Source organism: Rhynchophorus ferrugineus, unplaced genomic scaffold (assembly GCF_030347505.1).
Source record: "Rhynchophorus ferrugineus isolate W39M unplaced genomic scaffold, kcgeb_rfMv2 rfM2, whole genome shotgun sequence".
Taxonomy (NCBI): Eukaryota; Metazoa; Arthropoda; class Insecta; order Coleoptera; family Curculionidae; genus Rhynchophorus; species Rhynchophorus ferrugineus.
Window position 1 is genome coordinate 41212434 of NW_027472581.1, and position 15638 is coordinate 41228071.

General features: G+C 31.5%; 1 protein-coding gene across 3 annotated transcripts in view; it reads right to left on the reverse strand.

Moving 5' to 3' along the window:
* LOC143190960 (telomerase-binding protein EST1A) overlaps positions 1–15638 on the reverse strand; it is a 94632-nt gene that overhangs the window by 1410 nt on the left and 77584 nt on the right. For 2 of the 3 annotated variants that reach the window (XM_076395578.1, XM_076395576.1), the window contains 3 exons: positions 9488–9635; positions 7804–8106; positions 4403–4615 (listed from right to left, as the gene is read on the reverse strand). In XM_076395578.1, the coding sequence (XP_076251693.1) occupies positions 4485–4615; positions 7804–8106; positions 9488–9635 (582 nt within the window). In that variant the 3' untranslated portion in view covers positions 4403–4484. Of the gene's footprint in view, positions 1–3221; positions 3412–4402; positions 4616–7803; positions 8107–9487; positions 9636–15638 lie in introns of those variants that run through there. The other variant, XM_076395577.1, reaches the window with a different exon arrangement.

The following is a 15638-nucleotide window of genomic DNA, read 5'->3' on the forward strand; positions in this document are numbered from 1 at the left end:
ATAATAATGTAATTAAATAATTTTTCACTGCTAAAAATCATTATACAAGGTCTCTCAAAAGAATGTTTATATTTGCTTGGGTTAACGCAAAATTATAATGCTATGTACACTATGCTGCAAATGTCATACAAGAACGCTACGAACAGGGTTGCCAATTATCAAATTCCTCAACAATAATAATTTAAATTCCCCTGATTGGAGAGAAAAATTTGTTGAATCCCCACAAATTTTCCTGAAAATTATTTGAAGGAATGATTTTAATTCAAATTAATTAGACATAATATACTAATTAAATTAATTAATAAATTTATTTTAAGAGCCGAAAGTGTCAACTATTTAAATAATACGTATTTCTTATATTTTCATAATATGGAATAAACCGCAATATTATAAATTATAACATTACACTTTTTCCATATTTCTCTAGCAAGTATTTTGCTTGTTACCTTCACACTGCCGCCCAATTTCTTCCCTTGTTGTTATTAAAGACACTACGGTATTTGTATTTGGATGATTGATGTTTTCTGTTTTTCAAACTGTTAAGGATATTTTCTTATTTTTTTCTTTTATCAACAATAAGGACGTTACGTTTTTTATATTTGGGAACAAATATTCTACCCCAACGTTTTTAAGGCGAAACACTTTACCCCAGTAGCATTCGCCATCAATGTTATCATCTTGAAGTTCAATCCCACGTTGATCAAAATCCAGCATAGCATGAGCTGGCCACTCGTCATGTAACTTTTGGGCTGCCACAGATTTATGAAGCACTGGATAGTTTGTAGCTTTGAGCCTCTGATGGATATAAAAAACTATCGCTGAAATCAAATATGGTATTGACCCAGATTATCGATATTATCGTCAAAATTCCTGCATTTTTCACGCATAATGCCAATCTCGAATCAACATGAGATTCTGCGAAGATTGGGAATTTCCTCACAGATTGGCAACTCTAGCTCAAAGAAAAGTTCACCGAAGTGTACGTTATTCGATAACCTCGCGCTTGGGATATGCTATTAAGTGTTTTACAGGAGGGGTCGTTTAGCATCTATCAAAAAAGTATGCCTCTCATTCGAAAATAATTAAAAAAGTGAGAGTGGTACTACAGTGGAAAAAGAACGTAATTTCGAACAACTAATATCATCAAAAACAGAGACTGTTAATGTATTCATGGTCTAAATGTTTACAAGATCATTATACCACATTATTTTGACAAAAACTAAAACTGAACCCCTAAAAATAAATTCGTGCAAGAATACAACACCAAGATGCTAGTCGGAGGTAATTGTAATTGCACTGTAATTAATACTTATCAACATTTCATCATCATCATCAAACTATAGCTGCTGATCATGAAAAGTGCCTACTTATTAATCAATCTGCTGCGAATATTCTTCACTAAATCTCGCCATAATTTGAGATTGGTAGCAAATGTTCTGACTTTGGACAATGTTAGTTCATCTACAACCCAAAACGTTTTCCACAAATGTCTATGAGGAATTCGTTCACCTTTCATTTTACAAACAGGTCCAAATCATTTTAATCTGAGTCTCTACATTTTTTTTTTCACAAATATGCACTGACGCTGTAACGGTGTCCAAGTCTCAGAACTATACAAAAGAATTAGTAAGATAAGCGTGCGTAAGCGTTTTCTTTCTTTCTTACATTGTCTTAGAGAAGGAAAAACTCTTACAGCTTTCTACTTCACTTTAGTCTGCTTTATTATTGATACCAGGTACCTGAACTCATACTCTTGCTGTAACTGTATCTTGTTGAGATTTACATTAGCAGACAATCAGTTAGTTGTCAAAATTTGGTCTTTTCTTCATACAATCTCACGCCTTATGGCACTCCAATGCGAACTATATAATGAAGAATGCCAGAAGCTTCAACATCTGTGCAGGGAAATATAGCGCTATCATCAGCGAATATCAGATCGATCAAGTAGTTTGTAGCCCAATGTCGATGCCGTGATTTTCAAAAAAAAATTTCGCATAATTGCATCTACTACGAGTACTATGTTGAAAAGCAGTGGAGAAACGACGTGTCCTTAGCGTCGGAGCGGGTTCCGACCTCAAATAAAATTGAAAAATGTATTGAGTTTTCAACAAATACGAACACCTTGTTTTCGGGCGATGCTTTTTTTTACCTAAATAGAGTGCAACAAATTCAGAAGTCCTATCAGAAATCCGGTGCCCCTCGTCCGTCTAAAATGACTGTAATTACTTTTAATAAATAAATTCCCAGTTTTTTTTAAATAAATCTATTAAATATAAAATTTCTTTGAGATACCTTGTATTCAGTTATACCGTATGATAATATTAAATTATACTTACTATTAGTAATTATATTAATATCGACGATAGAAAAAAAACTGTGTGTAACAATAACCTTAACACTATGTAAGCAAAATGAAAATTTAATAAAAATTGTATTTGCGTTTAAATTGTATAAATAAAACACCTGGTGGAACGAAATAACGATCTAATTAATAAGTTAAAAAACATAAAGCTTGTTAACACCCGAAGAAGAGTTTTCGCTCCGATAATGTGTATGCGTATTTTAACCACATTTTAGCTAATGGCGATAATATCGACATGAGGCTCATAACCTATAAACTGTGATTAGTAAATTTTGTAATATTAATTTCGAATATAACGAACCCATTAAACATATCGGGAAAGAATATTAGTGGAAGAATGATGGTAGTGAATAACCTACATCGATTTTAATAAAAATGATAAAGAACGTATATCTGGGAAATATATTTAAAGATCCAAGATAAACACACAATAATATGTCGCAATGAAAGTGTATCATATTAATTTAAATTTTTATAAAGTAATATTTAAATTTTTATAATTTAATAAAGTATCACATATTAATTTCGCATCAACGACCGCAATAAGTATTAAATGATGTTTAGTCAGTTAAAATGCAAAGCTGTTGAATCTAGTGCAATTATTATAACCAATCCTCATAGCCGAAAGGTTATTGTATTGTATTACATTATAATATATTATACATGTAATATTCAATACATGTACATTGTATTGAATTACATTAGAAGAGTTTTGTTGTTTTTCCGCTATCTTCACTAGAGATCACACGTCCGTACAAAAGTGAATTAGATTCGACCACTTAAAAGCAATTTTGTCTATGATTACCGCATCTAATAATATTTTATAAAGTCTTTTATTATCAAATTAAAACAACGTATACAAAATTAGGAATAATTTTACTTGTATAGTGATTCATATAATTTCAAGTATACATTTTTAATATTGTATTCCGGCTTTCCACCAAGTAAATTTCAATTCCAATACACGGATAACGGCTACCAATGACAGGGGAAATTGGACAAGGAATGGGCTATTTAGTAACTTGGACATTTATATGGCCAAATCTTAACTAAAACATTATAGTGAAAGATAAGTGCAACATAAAAAATAAAAATAGTAGTACATTAAAAAATATTACAAAAAATAAATTAAAATCATATTTGAAAAATTTGTTGAGTTAATGGTTGATGATATTGTAAATGTTGGATTGCTATTATGATAATTTACATCTTTGTATCTTTTTGAAAATTGAAGATAAAAATAATCTATATAATTCTGAAGTAAAAGTTCAACATTACATTAAAACGACAATTTTAAGTATTAAAATAAAATAATACAAATTTTCAACACGTCTTGAATCATGTAAATTACAAATAATGAGGAAAAACTGGGCAACCAATAAATTATATGTTAAACACTTAAAATCAATTTTGTATTAAAATATCTTAAAACTATAATGGCCAACATTTTTTATTAATTTTATATTTAGTAATTTCATAATATTAAAAACACAGAGAACTATATTAAAACACTGAGTATTTTTATGCAATGCAATTAATTAATTTCAGTTTTAATTTATTTTTAATTTAACAAAAGATTTCTTGAATATTCTCTCAGTAAATTGATGGATTATCCAACGTCTTGTAGTAAATTTCTAGAACCCTTTTAAGTTATTTAGTATGTAATTAGCCGTCAAAATAAGCAAATATAAAATCTCGAATATTGTGAAAATCATATCTAGAGAATTAGAAATATAATTTACTTTAAACGATTATTTCGTCACTGAAAATGCCTATGTAAAGATCAGCTGAAATTAGGTTATAACAAAACATAGAAAATTAATATAAAGCAAAATGAGAAAGAAGAAAAATTTAAATCATCTTTTTAAAAATTGTAGGCTTTTTTAACGTGCCCTTATTATAAGCACATTTCATTAAGAAAGCTTATTCATTTCATTTCAGGCTGAAACAAAGGTAGGTAATATAACTCGTGACTAAACTACTGATCCAAGAAATTGCAACTTTTATTATTAACCAGTAAAAATGCCGAAACAAACTTACCGCCATCCTCGCACTTCCGTTGTACCTTGTTAAGAGTGTCCTAGTAGGCTTGTTGCCTCGTTTCGCCATTGCTAAACATTGTTCATCCCAAACCAGCCCAGCGCAAGAAATCCGGTAAAGCACGAACCGGTACATCACGCGCATGTGCCTTTACTCGTAGGTTTCTATCCTCCGTTAGCAATACAACTTCCCGCACTAAGTATCGAGGTTCTCCTAAGCATAAACAGAAATAAAACGAACGTTTACTATGCCTCCAAATATAAACAATTTGACTAGTCGTTAAGCTGTAGATATTTGAAGAATTTGAATAAAAATAAAACAATTTATTATTTTCTTGTACTGGAAGTACAAATAAGTCTCGGTAATTTTTTTCAAGAATTGAGTATTTATTACAAAAAAAACAGAAATAATATTTTATTTAATTAATGGTATTCTAAAAGTAGAAGGTTACCATATCGGAAGAATAATTTACGTCTTGAAATTATCTATCTCTCTATACATTCCATTGTTTCCAACGATTCCAACTTAAACGCGATATTTACAATATATAACAATTACATGAACGCAAGAACTTTTTCGATTTGATATTTCATTTCCACATATCCGTATACTTTCACCCTTCTGCTATGATCCTTGACAACAACAAACAACTCGGAACTTCTCCTACTTAACTCAGCGAAATATCACTGCAAACAACCGTTAAAAAACATAACCCCAACTTAACAGGCCAATTGAAAAGTCCCCGGCCTGACACATAGATGGCGCTACTAGAATAAAATCCTTATGTTTTTTAGTTAGCCCTAAACCTCAAAAGATGCGTGTATAAATTTGACAGCTGTTAGATCATTAGTTTGTGAATTATAGCATTTTGAGTGAAGCAACTTTTGTAATTGTGAAAAAAATGGATAAAAAGGAATTTTGTGTGTTGATAAAATATTGCTTTTTAAAGGGAAAAAATACAGTTGAAGCAAAAACTTGGCTTGATGTCGAGTTTCCGGGCACTGCCCCAGGAAAATCAACCATCAAGGATTTGTATGCTAAGTTTAAACGTGGTGAAATGAGCACCGAAGACGGTGAACGCAGTGGACGCCCAAAAGAGGTGGTTACCGATGAAAACATTTAAAAAATCCACAAAATGATTTTGAATTACCGTAAATTGAAATTGAATGAAATAGCAGACACTCCAAAGATATCAACTGAACGTGTATATCATATCATTCACGAATATTTGGGTATGAGTAAGCTCTGTGCAAAGTGGGTGTCACGCGAGCTCCCTTTTGACCAAAAACAACGACGAGTTGATGATTTGGAGCAGTGCTTGAAGATGATCAAGCGTAATAAACACGAGTTTTTGGTGGCTGGCTCCATCATTTCACTCCGAAGTCCAACCGACAGTCATTCGAGTGGACTGCACACGATGAACCCGCTCCAACGTGTGAGAAAACACAACAGTCGGCTGGCAAGGTTATGGCGTCTGTATTTTGGGATACGCATGGAATAATATTCATTGACTACCTTGAAAAAGAACCATCAATACAGACTATTACATAGCATTATTGGACCGTTTCAAGGACGAAATCGCCGAAAAACAGCCGCATTTGAAGAGAAAGAAAGTGCTGCTTCACCAAGACAATGCACCCTGTCACAGGCCAGTGAAAACGATGGCAAAAATCCATGAATTGGGCAATTGCTTCCTCATGCACCGTAATCCCAGCGACCCAGCGACTATTTCCTGTTCTCAGATCTCAAAAGAATGCTCACTGGGAAGAAATTTTCGTCGAATGAAGCGGTGTTCACCGAAACTGAGGGCTATTTTGAAGCAAAGGACAACTCGTACTACAAAAATGGTATCAAAAAGTTGGAGGGTCGCTATAATCGAATCGAATTATGTTGAATAAAAACACTAATTTTGGCAAAAAAATGTGTTTTACTAAGGTAGGTCGGGGACTTTTCAATTGACCTGTTAAATTCGATGGTTTTGACTCTACATAAAATAACAGCTTTCTTGAAGTATTATTAAGTTATTGGGTGTATACAGACGATTTGAAGAAATCTGCTGCCGATCCCCATCAAACTTATAGTGATACTGGTTTAAAACTGGTGGTTTTAACATCAGCGACGGAATATTCATGGCCATAAAGTTTTGCTGTGCATATGGGATCAATAAGGCTTAGTGTATTACGAGCTGCTAAAACCGTTTTGTTGCTGCATCGACAATAATTAAACAAACTGAACGACGTACTGCTGCAAAAAATGAACAGCAATAGGGAGCAACAGACGCAATGCCATCCTCTTGCATGACAATGAAATGAAGTGCAAAAATGGATCGTTGATTGGATCTAATCGAGCGATGGAAACTTGTTTGTACAGATAATATAATGAATGATTTAGGAAAAAGTGTTAAGAGTTTATATCAAAAATAACATGTACAACCAGCACTGAAACTGAAATATCTAACAAAGTAAACATGTTTAAATAAAATGTTTCGTTTGAAGCTCCTCGCAGAAAATTACCTCACAATGGACTTTCTTTAACGTCATAATTGTTATAAATGCTAATTCGCATATATGGCTTATAAACTTAATTAATGCGTCGCTCTCTGCTTCTTTTCAATTGACATCATAACTATTTTCTAAATAGTTAGAAAGTAACCGTTACACCAGTTCTAACATTCTATCGGTCCTTAATCTTGGGACGATCGCCACGACCCTTTAGGCCACCACCTTTTCATCAACAAGTACAAAGGTTGGGAACGCCGGTGGATTGGTACCATGCAGTTCCAGGGTATAAAAGACCATCACGACGACGTCTCGCTCTCTTCTCTTTTCTCCACCCCCTGTAATAGTACCACTTCCACAGCGCTACCGTACTTCCTCTACCTAACCTAATATCCTATCAATTCTCCCGTCGACCACATGTATCACTCAATATAGAAATAAACAAGTGATTATTAAACCAGTGTTTTTCAGTTCTCGTGCAAATTCCTCTGCCACACATTTCGACCGACTGACCGACCCGACGAACATTCCTACAATCTTAATACGGTTTTATTTAGAAATTTGTCCAAGAATAGGACTTAAAGCAAGCAAATGCTTCCATTATCTAATCGATGGTGCTTATTACCCAGTCTTCATTAAAATTAAAATAAACCTTGTGAAATAAATTCATGGACTTAAACAAAAACCAAAACCACCGTAGTACTTTTATCAAATCTATAGAGTTCTCCGCTTCCCATTGAAAGATATAGAGAGAGAGATTATAATGAATTAATAATAGATAATTTCCGAAAATACCCGTTGTATACAAAAACCAAAAAACTTTTTCCCATATCTATTAAAATAAATTGACTTCGGTTAAAATTAATTAGTTTTATTTAATAGTTATTACATTTATTTAATTACCTTTCTTCAATTCCTGTTGGGTAGTTGAGTTTTTACACAAAAATAAGCACGTTGATAAGATTTTGTCGTCGTTCGTTACCGTGCCGTCCCAAGTGGCATCGTCTTCCGTGCTGAACGTAGTGGAGGCTAGAACAGCACCTCGTGTAGTCACGCATTTGACGGCCGAGTGGCGTTTCTTCAAGAAATCCAATGCCAGGCGGGATGCCTGGGCCACTTTCTGGACGTGTTCTATGTTAGGCAAGGCCGGTCCCCGGATATTTCGTAGCGGTGTTCCTTTACTCAAACCCTCCAATTCGCTTAAAACTGAAACGAAAAAACAACTGTAAGAATACCAGTTGTAATTTACCTTATGAAGATTAATCGTATTCTTTTTCACTGTCACAAAGGTCGGCATTGTTGTTGGTTATCAAATATTTATAGATACGTTCGAAAATTTATTTTGTGACTAAAAATTTTGTATGAATACTGTTTAAAACTACTGACAACTATTGTCAAACCACGATTAAAATATATAATGTAATTAGCTGAACACTGACCGTTTAATACTTTAACACTATTTTTAATATTTCATACACGTGTAAGTATTTTTTGGTAGATCCATCGATTCGATAACTTATTCAAGTAACATCAATTTTCTAAGGGGTTTATTTATTTAAAGAAATATATTTTGGTTAAGCATCCAAGTATATATAACAATATGTTGTGGCATAAACGCTATTTAAACAAGACGGTTAGAATTTTTGTTTATAATATGTTATGAAACCGTAGACCAAAATAAAAATACCGAGACCGAGATAAAAATGTATAGAAGCAAGGCAATCTCATTTCACACTAAGCAACTCTATTAAAATTGTTATCTAATATTGTGAATAGGTCTTTAAGCTATCTAAGCTATCTGCCTTATTTTATTCCTAGATTCTGCCATGTCAATAATGTCACAGTAATTTTACACCTATTTTCATGAAAATATAAATTTTAAACCTTTTCGTTCTATAATACGTAATAGTTTTCAGAATAAAATGTTACAATTATTAAGAATGACAAAGTATATGACATATTTTTGGATTAAAGTTTAACATATTGAAGAAGAATGATAAACAGAACTCTAATAGATCCTATTAAATTAAAGGCACTAATTAAATGTGAAATGCAGTAAATTATATATATATATATATATATATATATATATAACTTTACTTCGAATTTTTACGAATTTCTCCGTGATTTTAACATTCCCAATCGATACAAGAGATACATTTTTCACGTTACTGTGAACAGTACAAATTGTGCTCAAATTACAAAATGTTCCAAAGAAGATTACCTTCAACAATGCCAACTTTCCAACGAAAACGTAACATCTGAGAACATAGGCCAGAAATACGAATGCCAACACACAATTTTAGCATTAACAATCAACTTAATTGTAACATATAAACCCGTATTTCCAAAAAATATTACATACATAATTTTATTATTTTTAACTGCTCTATAATTTTATCATCATGTAAATACTTATCAATTGATATATTAAAACACCGAAGTTTAGACAGTACTAAATTAAAAGACCTAAATTAGATAGAATAGAAAAGAAATAATCGAGAGCCAGTATATTTTAAACAAGACTATAAACGATCATCCTACATACAATAATATCATCAAAGAACTTGCTGTGATAAGAACTTACCAACGATGGGCACCATGACCGTGTACGTATGGGATTTTGCCATATTTTGTATGCTGTCTAGGTGATCGATGAAACAATTAGTGTCAGGAACTAGGTACTTAGGTCGAATTTCCAGGTGAACGCTAACCACTGATTGACTGAGGATTTTCTGAAACAAACAATAAATTTCAACAACCGCAAAGAAAAAAGAATAACTATTTACTATAAATGGCATGGAGTGACATTATTACGGAAGTTTCTATATTCTCACGTTAAATTCTCCTGTTAAAATCCTAAATATGTCGTTAAAAAAAAGATTTTGTGATCTGAAATTCATTAAAAATACATTTCATTATTCAATATAAGGTATGTGGTCTACATTATGATTAGTATTAACTCTATTAAAGTGAATGCAGGGATGCTACAATTCATGACTTCCATCCCTGAAGAGAAGCAGAGTTACTTAAACATGGTGAGAAAATAATATCTAATGTCCTCTCTCACAGTTCTAATACACGGCCACTATGAAGTTTAGACCAGGAACTTTTCAACCAGAATACTATCACCTATATATGATAGGCATCAAAAAAATTTATGCTAATTCTAACTAAAAATAGTTGATTAAAACTTGATTCGATTTTTGAACTGACAACAGAACATATATTGAAACTGAAAATTGAAATAAAATATATTATGCTCGAAACGATAACAAATATAAAATAGTTAATAAAATTAATGGTAATCACAGTTGTTTAACTAAAAACAATTGTTTATTTTATTTTATAAACAATTACATAACATTTTGTAAAATGTAGCTTTATATTTGACTGGCCAACGTAATTACTTCCAAAGAATACATGGGATTTAAACCGACAAGATAACAAAAAGAAAACAAATATCGCTTCTCCAAGAGGGAACAGCACAGGCTAATCAGTGGCGGACGACACTGGTGATTTATCACCCTACACGACCCGTACATTATCCGAGTTAATCGCAGGAATGCAGGCGGCCAACAGACCGCAGGAACTGCCACCGCTGTCGTCGCACTGGCTCGAAGACCAGATAGTCGTGGCAACGAATTTGCAAACAATCTCTCTGAATCGACCTTAACAAATCAACAGTACCTATAAGTTAACTTATATAGTTCTGTAAGAAACGCTTTTATATACGCTTCGACACGAAAGTCTCAAACACAAAATGTAAAAAGTTCGACTAACTCAATTTTCACAAAAATCATTGTAAAAGTTATTGCAAAAATGTTTAACAGTTGAAAGCAAAAATTCGTAGAAAAGAAACCCAATCAGCAATAGAGAAAATCACTCTCCATTAAGTCAATTGACCATTCTCTCACACTTAAAGCATGTCCAATAGACCCAACCAAAATCAGCGCAATGCCTCGGCGTGCATCTCTATGGTAGGTTAAATTAGAAATATCATCTTAAACAAAAGGTGAGCAGATCAGTTTAAAAATTAAACAACTTTACTGGTTAGTCGGAGAATACTCCCAACTTCACCTAAGATCAAAGAAATTGATTTATCAATCAATAATAAAGCCTATTTAGATTTATGGGATGCAATATGAGGTCGCTACCAAAACAAAATTCTTGTTATAAGTTATTCATAAAACTATAAATAAATTTGACCACTTAGTAGTAATGATATAATATTTAATAACTTGAGTGGAGAACTAAACTTCTTGGAAAAAAGTCAGTTATCTATCGACAATTGATTACAACTATTATATGAGCAAATTCTTGAACTTATGCGGGATGTTTAATCAAGTCTCCTTTAAGAGTATAAACTGAAAATAAGGGAAGCCGCATGTAAAATTAGAAATACATTTAGCAAAGAAATTGATAAGAGAACTGCTAATAATTACTGTTCTGTATTTCTATAATTATAACAAAATGCTTTAACATAATTAAGATTACAGGATAGATCGTAACATCATTTGACTCAAATTTACTCAAAAAATGTTATATAACTTTAAAACGTCTGAACAATGAATATAGCATAAAAAACCTGCTGGAATAATATCTAAAAGAGTCCATCAATCAGAAAGAAATTACTTAACGATGTTGTATTCACTATGCACAAAGTATTCATTTTAGTTTGTGGTACCAAAATTGATGTAGTTCACCAAAAAATTGTTAAATAATAAGTACTACTGGTGAACCAATACCAAATATTAAAACACTATACCACATGTCTCTTCAAACGCTCGTAAAAACACTAAAAGCGTTACATGGGAGGTATATTGACGGAATCCATCATATAGTCCAAGCATTACACCATAGGATTATTACACCAGAATAATTTGTTGGCAAAAGTGTTATTTTGAAAAACTTATAAGTGTTTTTATTAGAAAGTGTGAGTATTAATATTTTTGTATATTTAAATGTTAACAATGTAGATTAGAATAAACTAAATATCACATCATTACAAATTAAAAAACAATTTAATTTACATTTTAACGATTAACTAACATTTCTTCATAAATATGAGTCAATGATCATTTTAACGTCGCATGTCCCCAATGATATTTATTCAATGAAACTATATTATAGCACATGCCATATACCATTCTAGGTATAAAAATAGTGTAATTCGTTAGCTCAATCAAAAGCTATTGCGCTCAGAACATGAAAATTCCTTACAAAATTAAAATGCTTGTCAAAACCTGTGTGGTGTTTATGGTAATCAATGTTTAACTAAACTAAACGCCAACAGTGTCAGAATTGCTTTTCTCGAAAATAAAATTCTTAAATATATCGAGATAGAGTTATATAATATCGCGACATTACTACGGGATTAGACATATGGATCATAAAACGGTTACATTCATAAACGGTTGCAAAGACTGCATTGACCCGATGGAAAAAAATAGGTATTTGGTGGAATTGGAAAGACATGTTTCATCCTGAGTTATTAAATAACTAGTGTTGGGAACTATCGACTGAAATCGACTATCGACTGTTTAGTAATTGACTACTTTTTACTATCGACTGTTTCAGTCGGTATTTTTGGTTCGACTGTTTTTACTACTTTTTACTAGTGCCTGTTTCCGTTGACTGTTTTCAGTCTCTATCTTCAGTCCGACAGATTTTATTACTATTTACTATCGACTGTTTCAGTCGTGCACTTTTATTTACTATTTTTGGTTCTATTAGTTTCATTCTACTGATTTTTAACGTTCTGGCTCTGTCGTCCTAGCCTCGACCTTGACACAAAAGTACCCAATTTATGCTTACATAGATTTATATGTAATATATATAGTTTTATGATTTTTTTGGTAGATTGTTTATAAATAACAATATATTGTACATTAATATAGCAGAATTTTGAAAACATATTTTTCAAGATTGTTGATGTTAATAGGGTAAAAAGATTAAAATTGGGAATGATAAATAGTAAAGTACTTTTGACTGTTTTTATGGCAATAATAAATAATAATATTTCAATTACTTTCTCTATTTTTGTTAAAAATAGTTCCGTTCAATAATAAATAAAGCATTTACTTTATTTAAAAAAGCTCTAGTAGTTATAGTGCGATCATTTTTAATTAGGTCATAAATTAGTTTTTTTTCTATGATTGGGTATATGTTTATTTTTATTTAGTATTTATGGTTATTCTACACCTTTAGTTTTTAGATTTTGTTTAAGTTCTATTGTATTGTCTATATTTATTATAGTATATTATTTGAAAATATCAATTAATATATTAAAATACAATAAAACAATTGTGGGGTATTATTCCATTCTTTTTTACAGATCCACAAAACATTCAAATATAAAAGTAATTCTACTTCGTTTAAAATGAAATTATTAATTGCATGTTAATAGTATTCAGTAATTATTTTCTTAATTTTCTTCTTAAAAGTTAGTACGTGAAGGAATATATACATCTCCGTCTCGCTTATACTACCGTTGGAAAATATAAGCAGATATAAAATTAAGTGCTCCAAACAATTATCTCCGTCCTTTCCTCTCTCACGATTTATACAAGAAAGGCTTCGTACATCTTCGTCTGACATCACGAATTGAACAAAACAGTTGAACCATTCATTTGAAATAGTAATTACTAATAGTAGATTTAGATTGTAAGTTGTACAGTAGATCACTTATTGAAGTGATCTTATACATTATATAACTGAAATAATATAATAATACTTATTATTTTACCCGCGGCAAAACTGTTGACTTTCTAGGAGATTAATAATAAAAAGAGGTTTGTTAAAATTACTTCAAAACTGCCCAAAAATCCCCAAACTTTTCAGTGACGGAATTATGGTCTTACCAGAAACGTGGCAAAAGATTATCACTCAAAACAGCACATATATAATTCATTAGTGTTTGGAATATATTTGAATAAATAAGCTTTGAAACACAAGGAAAACCCGAAATTACTTTTTCCCCATCCCATTATTATCTAGCACTGGATGCAATTATTTATTAAATATGAATATATTGTATATATAAAAACTATTGTTTTCTGTTGTTTCAACGTACAAAATATTGACAAAATTCGGTACTATGATGAACATCTGGAAAATTAACGATTTCTTCAAGGTAATAATGATGTCATGTCACTTTTTGTCATTTACAAAAATAAAATAATAATATGGCGAAAAGCGGCAGCGTGTCATACGATCTTAAGGTGCGTCCAACCTCTTGGCCTCTTCACGGTCTACCGAATGACCCTATTGTCGGAATAACAGATAATATTGCAAAATTGCAAAAAGAAATCTAACCACAATTTATTCTTACCTATTTTTATTCAATGTCATCAATATACCACTAACCAGCAATAAAACAAAATTAAAATTCTTCGAAATATATATACATAACTATAAATAAAGAAATTAAATATTAAATGTGTAATAAAATACTCCGAAAAGTCCTAGGTCTAACTAATAAAAAAAACTATATCAAACTATAAGGCTCTTCTCCAACTCTCCAATATTCCATTTTGATAGAACAATTTACTTTTGCCCTATCAGTACTTATTTTGCTCCTGATGATTCAGATCTGGTAGAACACTCAAAACTTATCTTCGGTCAAATACATCATCGTTCATAGATTCATATGATTTCTGAATAATAACTTTCCTTTAAATTCTTTAAACGATATTTGACTAAAATTACATATCACTTTATTAGATTAAAAGTTGCAGTAGTTTTAAAGAAATAACTTTCGTTGTTTTTTTTTAATAAATACAAAAAAAAACCTTGTGTGAGATTTTAACTGGTTGCTTGATTCGGGCTTGTAGCAACGAAACCACTCTCACATATCGTTAAAAAATTTATTTCCCTTAAACAGATGCAACTGAGCTCATCACTTTCTTGTTGATGCTATTTTGCGCTGTTATTTAAAGCAAACGCGGCAACTAATTTCCCGTGTGCCAAGACACCGCTTTGATTGAACATGTGTTTTTCATAAAACAATGTTTAATAAACAACCAATAATTTTACTGTCTTGTTATATAAATGAACTCTCAAAACAGTGGATAGCTATAAGCGATCTGTATAGGAAATATGGGTAAGTAAAACCAACATCTGATTCACTCATCAGTCCTTTTTCAGATTCATATCCTTTTCCAGCTTTTTGAAGCGTTTGCTGTACCATCCAAAAGACTGATTTCGCATTCTGTAGCGTAAGGAACTCGTTCGACAGATCAATTTCTTTCGACAGACCATTCCAAACCATTGAAATCTGCGTATCTGAATTTATTTTCCAAATCTGCACTCATTTTCGCATCTTAAACGAATGACTTCACTTCTAATACGATCTCAGAGAGAAACATGTAGAATTTGCTTTAGCTATCGCATTTGAAAGGAATTTGAAAAAATTTTTCTTCAATATAATCGCTCATAGTAATCATGTGGGATTTATTTTGTGGACGGACTACAAATAAAACTACCACTTAAAAATGTATTTCAAATATACAGAATCGTGAACAAATTGTATAAATTAGGGAAAACATTACCATCCCAATTTCTGTCTGAAAATGAAAGCGAACGATTGTACCCCGGCAAAATTCTATGAGTATACTGTATATAAAACTGTATTCACATCTACTGTTCAAACTAGCATTTATAGGGTTTAAAAAATCCTATTTCAAGAAGAAATATATAAGTTTGAAAAATATTAAGAGAATCAACATACTTTTTTA